Genomic DNA, 14,467 nt, shown 5'->3' with positions numbered 1-14,467 from the left:
TATTCCCATCTATTAATGTATAGCCATGTTAACAATGATTATGGTTATCAGGTGGCAAAGTTAGGTCTCCCTTTGCCAGGTAAATGAATTAGATGGTCATTTTTTTTTTGAACATGAAGGATATTCAGCACCTCAAACTTTTAACCTGAGATGTGATGCTTAAATTTTACTGCCTCACTGAAATTACCTATTCAGCAGAGTTGAACCTTATGCTTCAATGTCAGGAAAATACAGTTATGACTCTAGAGGAGGCAGTATTTAAATTTGACTTAAGATTTACTATTTTCACTGAATATACAGAAACATGCAGATCAGCATGCTTCCAAGGATTATGAATGTTTCATAAATGAACAGATTTCCTTAAAAAGATATTTCAGTGGCTTGCTAAATTTCATCATCACTGCAAAGGACATACTACCAGTCTCATGTGTAGGTACTGAGACTCAAGCACGATTTGCTCTGGAGAAACTGTCACTGTCCAAGGTTCTCTGTAAAATTATTTTCCATTTTGAACCTCTGTATGGCACTCACTCTTCGTTCAAGAATCAAGTGTACCTGCCTCTGGAACACTTTTTTGATCATTCCCTTTACGTGGGACTCTGACTTCATCTGATCTGTGTATGGCATATAAAATGTGATGTTTTACTTTGATTTTCAAACCCATCTCCTCCACTCTAAACTCATGAGGGCAAAAGACCGTATCTTCTTACATTCCCTGTGCCAAGTCTATGGCTATCTCAATAAGTGTTACAATAATGGAAAGTGCAATTGGGAGATAGGCCCCATATATAATATAAAAGGCAACAGTAGAAAGGAGGATATAGTAAGGACAAGATTAGTTGTATAGGCAGCAAATAATATAGGAGTTTGCCAGAAAAAAAGATATTGGGGTAAAATTTCCAGAAAGGGTAGGAGGGAGCTGAGAGATAAAGGAAGAGTGTGATATATGTAGAAAAGAGCTAAAGTTGGTGAGGGCATTTCAGACAGCATAGGAACAAATGAGCTTGTGGTAAAGATGGGTTAGGATGTCCAATTAATACATAATGAAAGATTTTTTTCAATGGTGTTAAAAAATGAATAATGTCGGTAAAATATTTGTCCTTAATGGGAGATGACATTGGAAGAAAAGATCTTTTTGATGCATACGATTTGAATTGAAGGTGGTGTTGTTATTGTGGGCATAGATTTTGGAATCATTTATGTATACTTAGCTGAAGTCTTAAGATTAGGTACATATCTAATACAGAGAATATGGAAACTGTGAGTTCTGTGGAGTTCAAATTGCTTATTGATTTTCATAAACATAGAGTTGAACTCATATTTATGAATATCTCCCTTAATATGCCAGACCAATTACAGACAAAAGTAGGTTTTAGGATCCTGTTCTGGTGGCACAGATATTACTGTGTTGTACATAAAGATAGGATTAATATATTAAATCAATGGAATTGATTATACCCAGAGCCTTATTATCATTACAACTGGCTTATATCTAAAGCCAAATCATTTAGGTGATTTAGATGTTGAGATTTGAGAAGTTTGAGCTAATAAGATTTAGGTGAGATTTTTAGATTTTGAGTTAATTCCCTAATGGGGATGAGACCTTTGGGGATCTTGGAGGGAATGAATGTTTTTCATATGGGAAGAATGTGAATCATGGGGGCCAGATGGTGGGCGATGGTAGGTAGAATTTTGGCTCTATGACCTTTGCCATTTGGTGTCATGCTTGTTGGTTAGGTTATTTTGCTTGGCAAAAAGACTTTTTTAATGTTACTGAGGTTAATAATTAGCTAACCTTAAGATGGGAAGATAATTCTGGATTATCAGAGTGGGCCCAACATAATACCATGAGCCCTTAAAAGGGTAAGTGGAAAGTTGAACAGGAAGTTAGAGGGATGTGGCAGAGTTGGATAGATCTGAAGTGTGAGGACTTGATGTGCCACTGCTGGCTTTGATGGTGGAGGGGATCCCAAGCCAAGGTCTGCAGGAGGGCTCTAGAAGTTGGGAATGAACCCTAGCCAACAACAGCATGGAAGAACTTCATTCCTTCAACCATAAGGAAATAGATTTAGCCAACTACTGAATAAGGTCTGAAGTGAATCCTTTTTAGAGCCTCCAGAGAAGAGTCCTGCAGACTGACGCCTTGATTTTGGTCTTGTAAGACCCAAAGTAGAGGGCTCAGGAGAGCCCCGTCCAGATATTGGCCCAGAGAATAAGAAAATAAATGATATTTTAAGCTGCCAAGTTTTCAGGAATAGAAAACTAATACAATTAATGTTGGTGTCCAGACAGGTTATAAATAGGTTAATGGCCTAGACATACACAGTGAATGTTTAGATCTCACTTGGTTACACCCTATTCTTGTGGAAGAGGAAGATGGGCAGTCAAAGAACTTCAGCAATAAGCCACGGATACTTCCACTCTTGGAGTCTTGGTATACTTTGAGGATTATTGGCATTTCTTGAGAATGGCCTTTCATGGTTGACCTCATACCAATTAGCAGATACAACTCCCTTAAGGATCAAGAATGCTTAAACTTTCTTCCTGGCCCTGTCCCAATTCTGTATGTCCCCTTTTCTTGATACAGCTAGGGTCTATGTTCCTTGGTCCTCCTCAAAGACCTGTCATTTCTTACACATACACATAGACATATTCAGCCACTCAACCCTTTAAGAGCCACTAAGGAATGATTAAGTACTGTTTTTTGCAAGCTACCCCTTGCTTTCCTATGGCCTGGCTTCTGCAAGGAGTAGCAAAGCTCTAAAGCTAGCTGACATCTGTCTCAGCTCCAGGCAGCCGTTGTTTCTGAGGCTATTTGGAATAGGGGAGATATTAAAATGGAAACAGGGTTTAACTATCAGGGCAGGTTCAATCAGGGAGCTCACAGTGTGATACCATTATACTATGAGGAGAGATAACAGAATTTACCTCCACCTTTTCTGTTCTCTAGGCTAAAGCACATGTGTGACTTCCCTACTGTTATCCCTCTGACATCTCTTTAAATGCTAGTGTCTTGATCTTGTTTAGTTTTGCATATTAATTGAATTTAATCTAGGTAAATTACATCTGAAGTGACTCTTTTCATCAGCTGCGTCAATGGAATCACCAAACACTCCGTTTATTTTTTCATTTTCTTCTAGTCTGTTTGGGTCTTACAGAGCATTCTCTTTCTCTTGAGATGAAACTATTTTTTTTTAAAGAGAAAAAAACCTTAGGCTCATAGGAAACCTCTTAAGAATGTGAATCTTTCCAAACCATAATTAATGTTTTTAAAAAGTAAATGTTAATAGTTGATATATAATTTACTTAATAGCTGTGGATGTTGGTGCCCTCAAAAAACTCTGCCAGAAATGTGTGTGCTGTTTTCAGTTCTTTATTATAACTTGCTTGATAGCCAGATCTGACTTTATTTCTTTCATTCTTTTTAAAATCAGGGACTATGTACCCATGATAAATTGCATAACAACAAAAATTCTAATTTTGCCTCTGATTCCATAAAAGCAAGAAAGAGTTAACGGAATTGAAAATGACACCCAGCCAAATCTTGGTTAAGAAAGGTAAAAGCAAACAAACAAACAAACAAACAAACAAAAAACCAGTGTTACTCAGCAGCCAAATTTATCCTAAAGGCCCAGACTGTAAAAAATGGTGAATTCTGGGTCCACAAATGGGGACCAGGGAGATAGAGCATTTTAGTACCACTTTGATCTTTTTTTCGCTTAGGATAACCTGCAAGTTAGCCTTTAACTTGTTTTATTTTGTTTCCAGGGTTTAGAGTACTTAATTCAATAGAACAGAGTGAATATTTAAGGAAAGATGTGAGATACAGAAACCTAAATATACCAAAACTCTTAAGAGCCGATGTACAAAATACTACCTTTTTAAAGTTTGCAAGCTTTCACCCCGTTTCCCTGTCATGTGCTAATAATATAGTCTAATAATCATGAGAATAACCTAGTAATCCCTTGTCTTGGATTATTTCCTGAAATCGTGTAGCTCGTATTCTGCCCAATCATAGTGAGTGAGCTCTTTGCTATTTTCTTCATCTAGACAGTTGTTGAGATTTGCTGTTCAAACATAGGTCCAGGACTTGAACCGTTTTAAGCTAGTCATCCAGCTGCCTGATGAGAAACAATTTGAAGAGAGACCTTGCCCTAAGAAGACATTAATGAGCATATGGGATAAAATAGCAGAATGAAAAACATTGACAGTAGGTCCCTTTGGAATGTCTCCGAATTCTACTAGAAAGAATGTAAGGAAATAATACTTCACTTAGGGATTTTATAATCCCTTGAATTCATGTCAGCGTTCTCTGATGCAGAATCTTGTTTAGCCTTTTTGTAGTCTTCAACTTATATGATAAACAGGATCAAAATCAAAATTAAACCACTTTTCAGCCTTCTATGTCCTGAGTCCAGTTAGCAGTTCACCTGCATATATGTATATTTATAGATCTCCAGTAAATCAGATAATTTTTCAAAGCCTGTTGCCAACAAGAGCACAGATGGTAGTTTGGAGTTTTAGAAAAATGTAAAAGCAAATTATCTATTACAATTTTTATCCAAATTTTCCATATTTAATTACATTTGGAAGCTGCGTGAATAGTTGATAGAAGACATGCCCTATAGAAGTCAAAGCAAATAATCACCCCTCAACACCCTCCCTTTGTCCTATCACCCCTGTCCTATGTCCCTGCCAACCCTCTATTCTGAATAAATAAATATTTATTTTGAGATAGAGAGCGAGAGCGAGTGAGTGCAGCAGCATGGGAGGAGCAGAGAGAAAAGGAGAGAGAGAAGCCCAAGCAGGCTCAGCACTGTCAGCACAGAGCCTGACGTGGGGCTTGACCCCACCAACTGTGAGGTTATGACCTGAACTGAAATCGAGTGGGACGCTTAGCAGACTGAGCCACCCAGGCACCCCAGAGTGTCTGAATTTTTAATGTACATGCAAATCAACTAGAGAACTTGTTAAGTCATGATTCCTAGACACCGTCCCCTAAGCATTATAATTCAGTAGGTCTGGGGCAGAGTCTAATAACTTGCATTTCTAACAAGCTTCCAATTGATGCTGATGCTGCCATTTGGGGGCTATACTTTTGTAGCACTGGACAACTTTACCAACTGGCGTATAACTGAGGAAAAGATGATAAGGCTCTTGAGTCTGATGGATCTGTGGGGTGGGGAGGGAGGGGGAGGAAGAGTGCTGATGGAGGCCATTACCTTTAATGAGGTCTCTATAACAAAACTACCTGTCTCCTTTTACAGAAGCAAATCCAGAGAAATTCAACAGTCGTTTTCGAAATAAAATGTTCTATGCAGGGGTAAGTATACATTACACTTAAAATTATTACATGTTATTTAATACTAATTCACTATTGGTAATAAGGATACTTAACTATATTAAAAATAATTACACGTCTCGGATGTTTACAAGGATGTCTATATAATGCTTAAGGTTTAATGTCTTGGCTTAAAAGTAAATATACTTATTAAGTTGGTAGAAAGAGAGCTGGTGTTCATCATCTTTGAACTTTAAAGCCTTAAAGCTTCATGTTGACTGAGGAGATGACATTCAAGGAGTGATGTGAAAAACATCAAAGCCAATTGAGAGAATGGGGGAGTTAGGCAGCCTGAAAGATGCGTGGAAAAGCCTGGGTTGGAATGTGGTGTGCACAGCAGTACGTATGCATCGATGTTTGGATGAGAAATTGACAGAAGGTGTAGCTCCTCATGGAAGCTTATATATGAGTAAATTGGGTCTTGTTTCCTTCTTCTCAGGAACATCCCTGGGGATGAATGGCTAGGCAGAGGGGAGGCAGAAAGTCCTCCAAAACACTGATTTTAAAGAAAATGTAGTTAATTTACACCACTGCATAGAGAGAATTGAAATGAAAAGGGAGAGGGTGAAGCCAGACATTCTTAATGGCAAGTTAAAGATGATTTCAGCACCCTATAGTCAAGTAAGAGGTCAAGAAAGGTTGTCAAAATACATCTTCAAATTGACCCTTGGAATTATCTACTCTTTTACTTTTCTACTGTGTTCTTAAATTGTATTATAGGTTGTAGTTTGAAAACAAAGAAAGTTTTCATCTTGACAGCCACTGCATTTTGTTTTGGATTCAGAAAAAAAACCCTTGTTTTATATTTTTGAATAATTCAGAAGCAATAGGAACTATCTATAATACATAAGCAAGGATTTGGCATAACCATGTGATTAAGTTTATTTTTCCCCCTTTTTCTCCTTGTGGTTGTAGGCAGCTTTTTCTGATTTTCTACAGAGAAGCTCTAGAGATCTTTCCAAACATGTTAAAGTTGTTGTAAGTACTGAATGTATTGACTCGTTTCATTTGTTTTTTTTTTTTGTTGTTGTTGTTTTTTTATCATGTATTTATTTAAATTCAAGTTAGTTAACATACAGTGTAGTATTGGTTTCAGGAGTAGAACCCAGTGATTCATCACTTACATATAACACCCAGTACTCATCCCAACAAGTGCCCTCCTCAATGCCCTTCATCCGTTTTTCCCTCTCCCCTCTCCCCCCCATCAACCCTCAGTTTGTTCTCTGTATTTAAGAGTCTCTTATGGTTTGCCTTCCCCTCTTTTTATCATATTTTTTCCTTCATTTCATTTGAATATAAATATGCGGCAAAAAATGTACCCCAAATACCAGGTTATATACTTAGATTAATCAATGGGCCACATTAATTTCAGGGATGATTTCATATAGTTCATTCAACCAACATTTCTGAGAATTTAGCTCTGTGTTGGGAAATGTCTTAGTCTTGTGGATGGATGGACAGCTAGTTTCACTCCTGAAGAAAATCAACAGTTCAGTTGCAGAAATGGGCATGTAAGTCATTGCATAATACTATTTAATTAATGTTGTTGACAATGTATGCATTATGGTGGTGGCACAAAGAAGGAAATGGAAACCGACCATGGTGGGTTCAGGGAAACTTCATCAAAGTAGTGATGTCGAGCTGAGTCTTGATGTAGAAATAGATGCTCACCAAACAAATATCTTTATTCCAGGGCTATTTGAGGAGTCTCCATTTTAGAAAAACGTATTTATTTAATTATTTTGTAATGATTCCCTCTGTAGCCTGTAGCCTGGCCAAGGTTCTTCACCACTAAATGGTTGGTTAGTTTGTTTTTGGTGCTGTTTCTATCTCAGGTTTTAGACACACACTCCTTGGAGGCATGAGAGAAGGAAAGTTACCTTTTCTCTAGGAGCTATATTTTAAAATATCATATTATTACTTATTAAGAAAGACATAAAATGTTTCCTTATAGTAACCAAGTTAAAAAAGGAGCACAGGTGACTTTGTTGAATATAACTGTCTAAAGAAAAAGAAATGAGAAAGAAGTGGGATATAGCAATGCATGAATTTATCATAGCATAGATAAAGAATAGGATATGTGATGAGAGGGGACAAAATAACAGAAATACATTAGAATAGAGAAAAATATATATGAGTATGGAGAGGATCAGGAGAGGGATATAAATTAAAATTTGTAATCACCATGCAGCAAAAACAGTTCTAAGAGGGAAGTTTATACCAATACAGACCGATCTCAAAAAACAAGAAAAATTTCAGGCAACCTAACTTGACATCTAAAGGAGCTAGAAGAAGAACAACAAAGCCCAGAGCCAATAGAATGAAGGAAATAACAAAGATTGGAGCAGATATAAATGAAATAGAGACTAAAAAGGCAATAGAAAAAAGATCAATAAAATGGGGAGCTGGTTATTTGAAAAGATAAACAAAATCGAGACACTTTTAGTGAGACTCATCAAGACAAAAAGAGAGAGAACTCAAATAAACAAAATCAGAGATGAAGGAGGAGGAATAACAACCAACACCACAGAAATACAAAGGATTTTAAGAGAATATTATGAAAAATTATATGCCAACAAATTGGACAAGTCAGTTGAAAGAAGAGACAGAGGCTATTACCACTGCTGTCCACGACCCTTGGCATCACATTCAGGTAATTCAGTTCTCTTGCAATAGCAGTGAAAACAAGCATCTCTTAGTCATAAAGACTCTTGAAAATGGAGGTTCTGCCTTCTTAAAGCTAGAGGCAAGAAAGACAATGAATGGTCCACTGAGCTATGAAGCTCTTTTATTGATAAAATTATGGCTATAAAATTTAAATAGCTTAAAATTTAAGCAACCTCCCATCAAACTTCCCCTGTTTCTTCAGCTCCTGGCAACCCAGCCAAAAATAAACTTGCCCTGTTTTTCCAGTATTTTTCACACTAAGAGGAATGGCGGTGGCACATGCCCGGGGGCAGTGTCCATATTGAATGGCGTTGACTGTTGAAGTCAGCTGCAGTGAAATTAAACTCTATATACTCCCTAACCACTAGACAGTTTGTTTCCCACATCTAACAGCCCCCTTGTTGAGGAATGTCTCACTCCCAGGTGGCTTATATAGCAGGAATTAAAGGAAGCTTACAGAGAAGTGAAAATGGCGGCCTAGTTACTAGGGAAGATTTGATGTCAGCCAGTACAGGAAAAATTCCAGGTGGATTTGTTTGTGTAACCCTATCTTTTTTGTATGGAGGAGAAAAAATATTAGAAACAAGATCTAAATGTTTGGGATTCAGTCCTAGGTCTACCTTTATGAGGTATATGACCTTGGAGGAATCATATAATCTTTCAGAAGAGTTTGCTTCCCTTGTTTAAAACAGGTCTTTGAAACAACAATTACTGACCAGTGTGATGTATTACACAGGGACCCAGGATATTTCTATAAGGACATCACTCTATGTTTTCTTGAGTGAGAGATGAAAAGGATAGAAGATTAGCTAGTGAGCCGATGTGTAGATAACAACAGACCATTTCATTTTTGCCACAGGATGAAGTCATTGTTAATCTCTCCCACAAATGTAAAGTGTTTGTATGAATACTATATCAAAAAAAGCATAGGACAGGGGTGCCTGGGTGGCTCAGTCGGTTAAGCGGCCGACTTAGGCTCAGGTCATGCTCTCGTGGTCCGTGAGTTCAAGCCCCGCGTCGGGCTCTGTGCTGACAGCTCAGAGCCTGGAGCCTGTTTCAGATTCTGTGTCTCCCTGTCTCTGACCCTCCCCCATTCATGCCCTGTCTCTCTCTGTCTCAGAAATAAATAAACGTTAAAAAAAAAATTTAAAAAAAAGCATAGGACAATAACAAAATCCTACATACAGCATTCTCTGTTCTCCTTATGATTTATCAATACGTGAACTTTTGTACAGGAACTATTTTATATGCGGATATTTTCCTTTGTGTGTTTGAAGTAGGAGAAGGTGAAAGCTGCTGTTCTAAAAAGACACAAAATTTAAAGGTAGTAATATGTAAGAAAACTTGATAAAGCATGATACATTGTAAGGTACCCATCTTTATGTAATTTGACGAATTCCCAGAGTCGCTGATACATTTTCCAGGAAGAAAAAGTAGAAAATTAGAAAAGATTTCTGTTCGAGGACTGTTCCGGAAGATGGCGGCGTAGGAGGACGCGGGGCTCACAACGCGTCCTGCCGATCACTTAGATTCCACCTACACCTGCCTAAAGAACCCAGAAAACCGCCAGAGGATTAGCAGAAGGGAGTCTCCGGAGTCAAGCGCAGACGAGAGGCCCACGGAAGAGGGTAGGAAGGGCGGCGAGGCGGTGCGCGCTCCACGGACTGGCGGGAGGGAGCCGGGGCGGAGGGGCGGCTCGCCGGCCAAGCAGAGCCCCCGAGTCTGGCTGGCAAAAGCGGAGGGGCCGGACGGACTGTGTTCCCACAGCAAGCGCGACTTAGCGTCTGGGAGGTCATAAGTTAACAGCTCTGCGCGGAAAGCGGGAAGGCTGGAGGACAAAGGGAGGGAGAGCTGCTGAGCCCCCGGACGGCAGAGCTCAGGTTGGCGGGGAACAAAGGCGCCAGCGCCATCTCCCCCGCCCATCCCCCAGCCAAAATCCCAAAGGGAACCAGTCCCTGCCAGGGAACTTGCTCGCTCCGCGCAAACACCCAACTCTGTGCTTCTGCGGAGCCAAACCTCCAGCAGCTGATCTGACTCCCTCCCGCTGCCACAGGGCTCCTCCTGGAGTGGATCACCTAAGGAGAAGCGAGCTAAGCCTGCCCCTCCACCCCCCGTGCACCTTGCCTACCCACCCCAGCTAATACGCCAGATCCCCAGCAACACAAGCCTGGCAGTGTGCAAGTAGCCCAGACGGGACACGCCACCCCACAGTGAATCCCGCCCCTAGGAGAGGGGAAGAGAAGGCACACACCAGTCTGACTGTGGCCCCAGCAGTGGGCTGGGGGCAGACATCGGGTCGGACTGCGGCCCCGCCCACTAACTCCAGTTATACACCACAGCACAGGGGAAGTGCACTGCAGGTCCTCACCACGCCAGGGACTCTCCAAAATGACCAAACGGAAGAATTCCCCTCAGAAGAATCTCCAGGAAATAACAACAGCTAATGAACTGATCAAAAAGGATTTAAATAATATAACAGAAAGTGAATTTAGAATAATAGTCATAAAATTAATCGCTGGGCTTGAAAACAGTATACAGGACAGCAGAGAATCTCTTGCCACAAAGATCGAGGGACTAAGGAACAGTCACGAGGAGTTGAAAAACGCTTTAAACGAAATGCAAAACAAAATGGAATCCACGATGGCTCGGCTTGAAGAGGCAGAGGAGAGAATAGGTGAACTAGAAGATAAAGTTATGGAGAAAGAGGAAGCTGAAAGAAAGAGAGATAAAAAAATCCAGGAGTATGAGGGGAAAATTAGAGAACTAAGTGATACACTAAAAAAAAATAATATACGCATAATTGGTATCCCAGAGGAGGAAGAGAGAGGGAAAGGTGCTGAAGGGGTACTTGAACAAATTATAGCTGAGAACTTCCCTGAACTGGGGAAGGAAAAAGGCATTGAAATCCAAGAGGCACAGAGAACTCCCTTCAGACGTAACTTGAATCGATCTTCTGCACGACATATCATAGTGAAACTGGCAAAATACAAGGATAAAGAGAAAATTCTGAAAGCAGCAAGGGATAAACGTGCCCTCACTTATAAAGGGAGACCTATAAGACTCGTGACTGATCTCTCCTTTGAAACTTGGCAGGCCAGAAAGGCTTGGCACGATATCTACAGTGTGCTAAACAGAAAAAATATGCAGCCGAGAATCCTTTATCCAGCAAGTCTGTCATTTAGAATAGAAGGAGAGATAAAGGTCTTCCCAAACAAACAAAAACTGAAGGAATTTGTCACCACGAAACCAGCCCTACAAGAGATCCTAAGGGGGATCCTGTGAGACAAAGTACCAGAGACATCACTACAAGCATAAAACATACAGACATCACAATGACTCTAAACCCGTATCTTTCTATAATAACACTGAATGTAAATGGATTAAATGCGCCAACTAAAAGACATAGGGTATCAGAATGGATAAAAAAACAAGACCCATCTATTTGCTGTCTACAAGAGACTCATTTTAGATCTGAGGACACCTTTAGATTGAGAGTGAGGGGATGGAGAACTATTTATCATGCTCCTGGAAGCCAAAAGAAAGCTGGAGTAGCCATACTTATATCAGACAAACTAGACTTTAAATTAAAGGCTGTAACAAGAGATGAAGAAGGGCATTATATAATAATCACAGGGTCTATCCACCAGGAAGAGCTAACTATTATAAATGTCTATGCGCCAAATACCCGAGCCCCCAGATATATAAAACAATTACTCATAAACATAAGCAACCTTATTGATAAGAATGTGGTCATTGCAGGGGACTTTAACACCCCACTTACAGAAATGGATAGATCATCTAGACACACAGTCAATAAAGAAACAAGGGCCCTGAATGATACATTGGATCAGATGGACTTGACAGATATATTTAGAACTCTGCATCCCAAAGCAACAGAATATACTTTCTTCTCGAGTGCACATGGAACATTCTCCAAGATAGATCATATACTGGGTCACAAAACAGCCCTTCATAAGTTTACAAGAATTGAAATTATACCATGCATACTTTCAGACCACAATGCTATGAAGCTTGAAATCAACCACAGGAAAAAGTCTGGAAAACCTCCAAAAGCATGGAGGTTAAAGAACACCCTACTAACGAATGAGTGGGTCAACCAGGCAATTAGAGAAGAAATTAAAATATACATGGAAACAAACGAAAATGAAAATACAACAATCCAGATGCTTTGGGATGCAGCGAAGGCAGTCCTGAGAGGAAAATACATTGCAATCCAGGCCTATCTCAAGAAACAAGAAAAATCCCAAATACAAAATCTAACAGCACACCTAAAGGAAATAGAAGCAGAACAGCAAAGGCAGCCTAAACCCAGCAGAAGAAGAGAAATCATAAAGATCAGAGCAGAAATAAACAATATAGAATCTAAAAAAACTGTAGAGCAGATCAACGAAACCAAGAGTTGGTTTTTTGAAAAAATAAACAAAATTGACAAACCTCTAGCCAGGCTTCTCAAAAAGAAAAGGGAGATGACCCAAATAGATAAAATCATGAATGAAAATGGAATGATTACAACCAATCCCTCAGAGATACAAACAATTATCAGGGAATACTATGAAAAATTATATGCCAGCAAATTGGACAACCTGGAAGAAATGGACAAATTTCTAAACACCCACACTCTTCCAAAACTCAATCAGGAGGAAATAGAAAGCTTGAACAGACCCATAACCAGCGAAGAAATTGAATCGGTTATCAAAAATCTCCCAACAAATAAGAGTCCAGGACCAGATGGCTTCCCAGGGGAGTTCTACCAGACATTTAAAGCAGAGATAATACCTATCCTTCTCAAGCTATTCCAAGAAATAGAAAGGGAAGGAAAACTTCCAGACTCATTCTATGAAGCCAGTATTACTTTGATTCCTAAACCAGACAGAGACCCAGTAAAAAAAGAGAACTACAGGCCAATATCCCTGATGAATATGGATGCAAAAATTCTTAATAAGATACTAGCAAATCGAATTCAACAGCATATAAAAAGAATTATTCACCATGATCAAGTGGGATTCATTCCTGGGATGCAGGGCTGGTTCAACATTCGCAAATCGATCAACGTGATACATCACATTAACAAAAAAAAAGAGAAGAACCATATGATCCTGTCAATCGATGCAGAAAAGGCCTTTGACAAAATCCAGCACCCTTTCTTAATAAAAACCCTTGAGAAAGTCGGGATAGAAGGAACATACTTAAAGATCATAAAGGCCATTTATGAAAAGCCCACAGCTAACATCATCCTCAACGGGGAAAAACTGAGAGCTTTTTCCCTGAGATCAGGAACACGACAGGGATGCCCACTGTCACCGCTGTTGTTTAATATAGTGCTGGAAGTTCTAGCATCAGCAATCAGACAACAAAAGGAAATCAAAGGCATCAAAATTGGCAAAGACGAAGTCAAGATTTCGCTTTTTGCAGATGACATGATATTATACATGGAAAATCCGATAGACTCCACCAAAAGTCTGCTAGAACTGATACATGAATTCAGCAAAGTTGCAGGATACAAAATCAATGTGCAGAAATCAGTTGCATTCTTATACACTAACAATGAAGCAACAGAAAGACAAATGAAGAAACTGATCCCATTCACAATTGCACCAAGAAGCATAAAATACCTAGGAATAAATCTAACAAAAGATGTAAAAGATCTGTATGCTGAAAACTATAGAAAGCTTATGCAGGTAATTGAAGAAGATATAAAGAAATGGAAAGACATTCCCTGCTCATGGATTGGAAGAATAAATATTGTCAAAATGTCAATACTACCCAAAGCTATCTACACATTCAATGCAATCCCAATCAAAATTGCACCAGCATTCTTCTCGAAACTAGAACAAGCAATCCTAAAATTCATATGGAACCACAAAAGGCCCCGAATAGCCAAAGTAATTTTGAAGAAGAAGACCAAAGCAGGAGGCATCACAATCCCAGACTTTAGCCTCTACTACAAAGCTGTCATCATCAAGTCAGCATGGTATTGGCATAAAAACAGACACATAGACCAATGGAATAGAATAGAAACCCCAGAACTAGACCCACAAACGTATGGCCAACTCATCTTTGACAAAGCAGGAAAGAACATCCAATGGAAAAAAGACAGTCTCTTTAACAAATGGTGCTGGGAGAACTGGACAGCAACATGCAGAAGGTTGAAACTAGACCACTTTCTCACACCATTCACAAAAATAAACTCAAAATGGATAAAGGACCTGAATGTGAGACAGGAAACCATCAAAACCTTAGAGGAGAAAGCAGGAAAAGACCTCTCTGACCTCAGCCGTAGCAATCTCTTACTCGGCACATCCCCAAAGGCAAGGGAATTAAAAGCAAAAGTGAATTACTGGGACCTTATGAAGATAAAAAGCTTCTGCACAGCAAAGGAAACAACCAACAAAACTAAAAGGCAACCAACGGAATGGGAAAAGATATTTGCAAATGACA

At 39.4% G+C, this 14,467-nt stretch overlaps 1 protein-coding gene across 2 annotated transcripts in view; it reads left to right on the top strand.

Annotated features, from left to right (window-relative positions):
* The window catches only part of DGKI (diacylglycerol kinase iota), a 453,118-nt gene that overhangs the window by 261,413 nt on the left and 177,238 nt on the right, over positions 1-14,467 (top strand). For both annotated transcript variants that reach the window (XM_049641924.1, XM_049641923.1), the window contains exons 16-19: positions 5,268-5,323; positions 6,257-6,319; positions 8,728-8,733; positions 9,953-9,959. In XM_049641924.1, coding sequence (XP_049497881.1) covers positions 5,268-5,323; positions 6,257-6,319; positions 8,728-8,733; positions 9,953-9,959 — 132 coding nt within the window. The remainder of the gene's footprint in view (positions 1-5,267; positions 5,324-6,256; positions 6,320-8,727; positions 8,734-9,952; positions 9,960-14,467) is intronic.

The sequence above is a fragment of the Panthera uncia genome, chromosome A2, assembly GCF_023721935.1.
Source record: "Panthera uncia isolate 11264 chromosome A2, Puncia_PCG_1.0, whole genome shotgun sequence".
Taxonomy (NCBI): Eukaryota; Metazoa; Chordata; class Mammalia; order Carnivora; family Felidae; genus Panthera; species Panthera uncia.
This window is presented reverse-complemented; position numbering and strand designations above follow the sequence as displayed.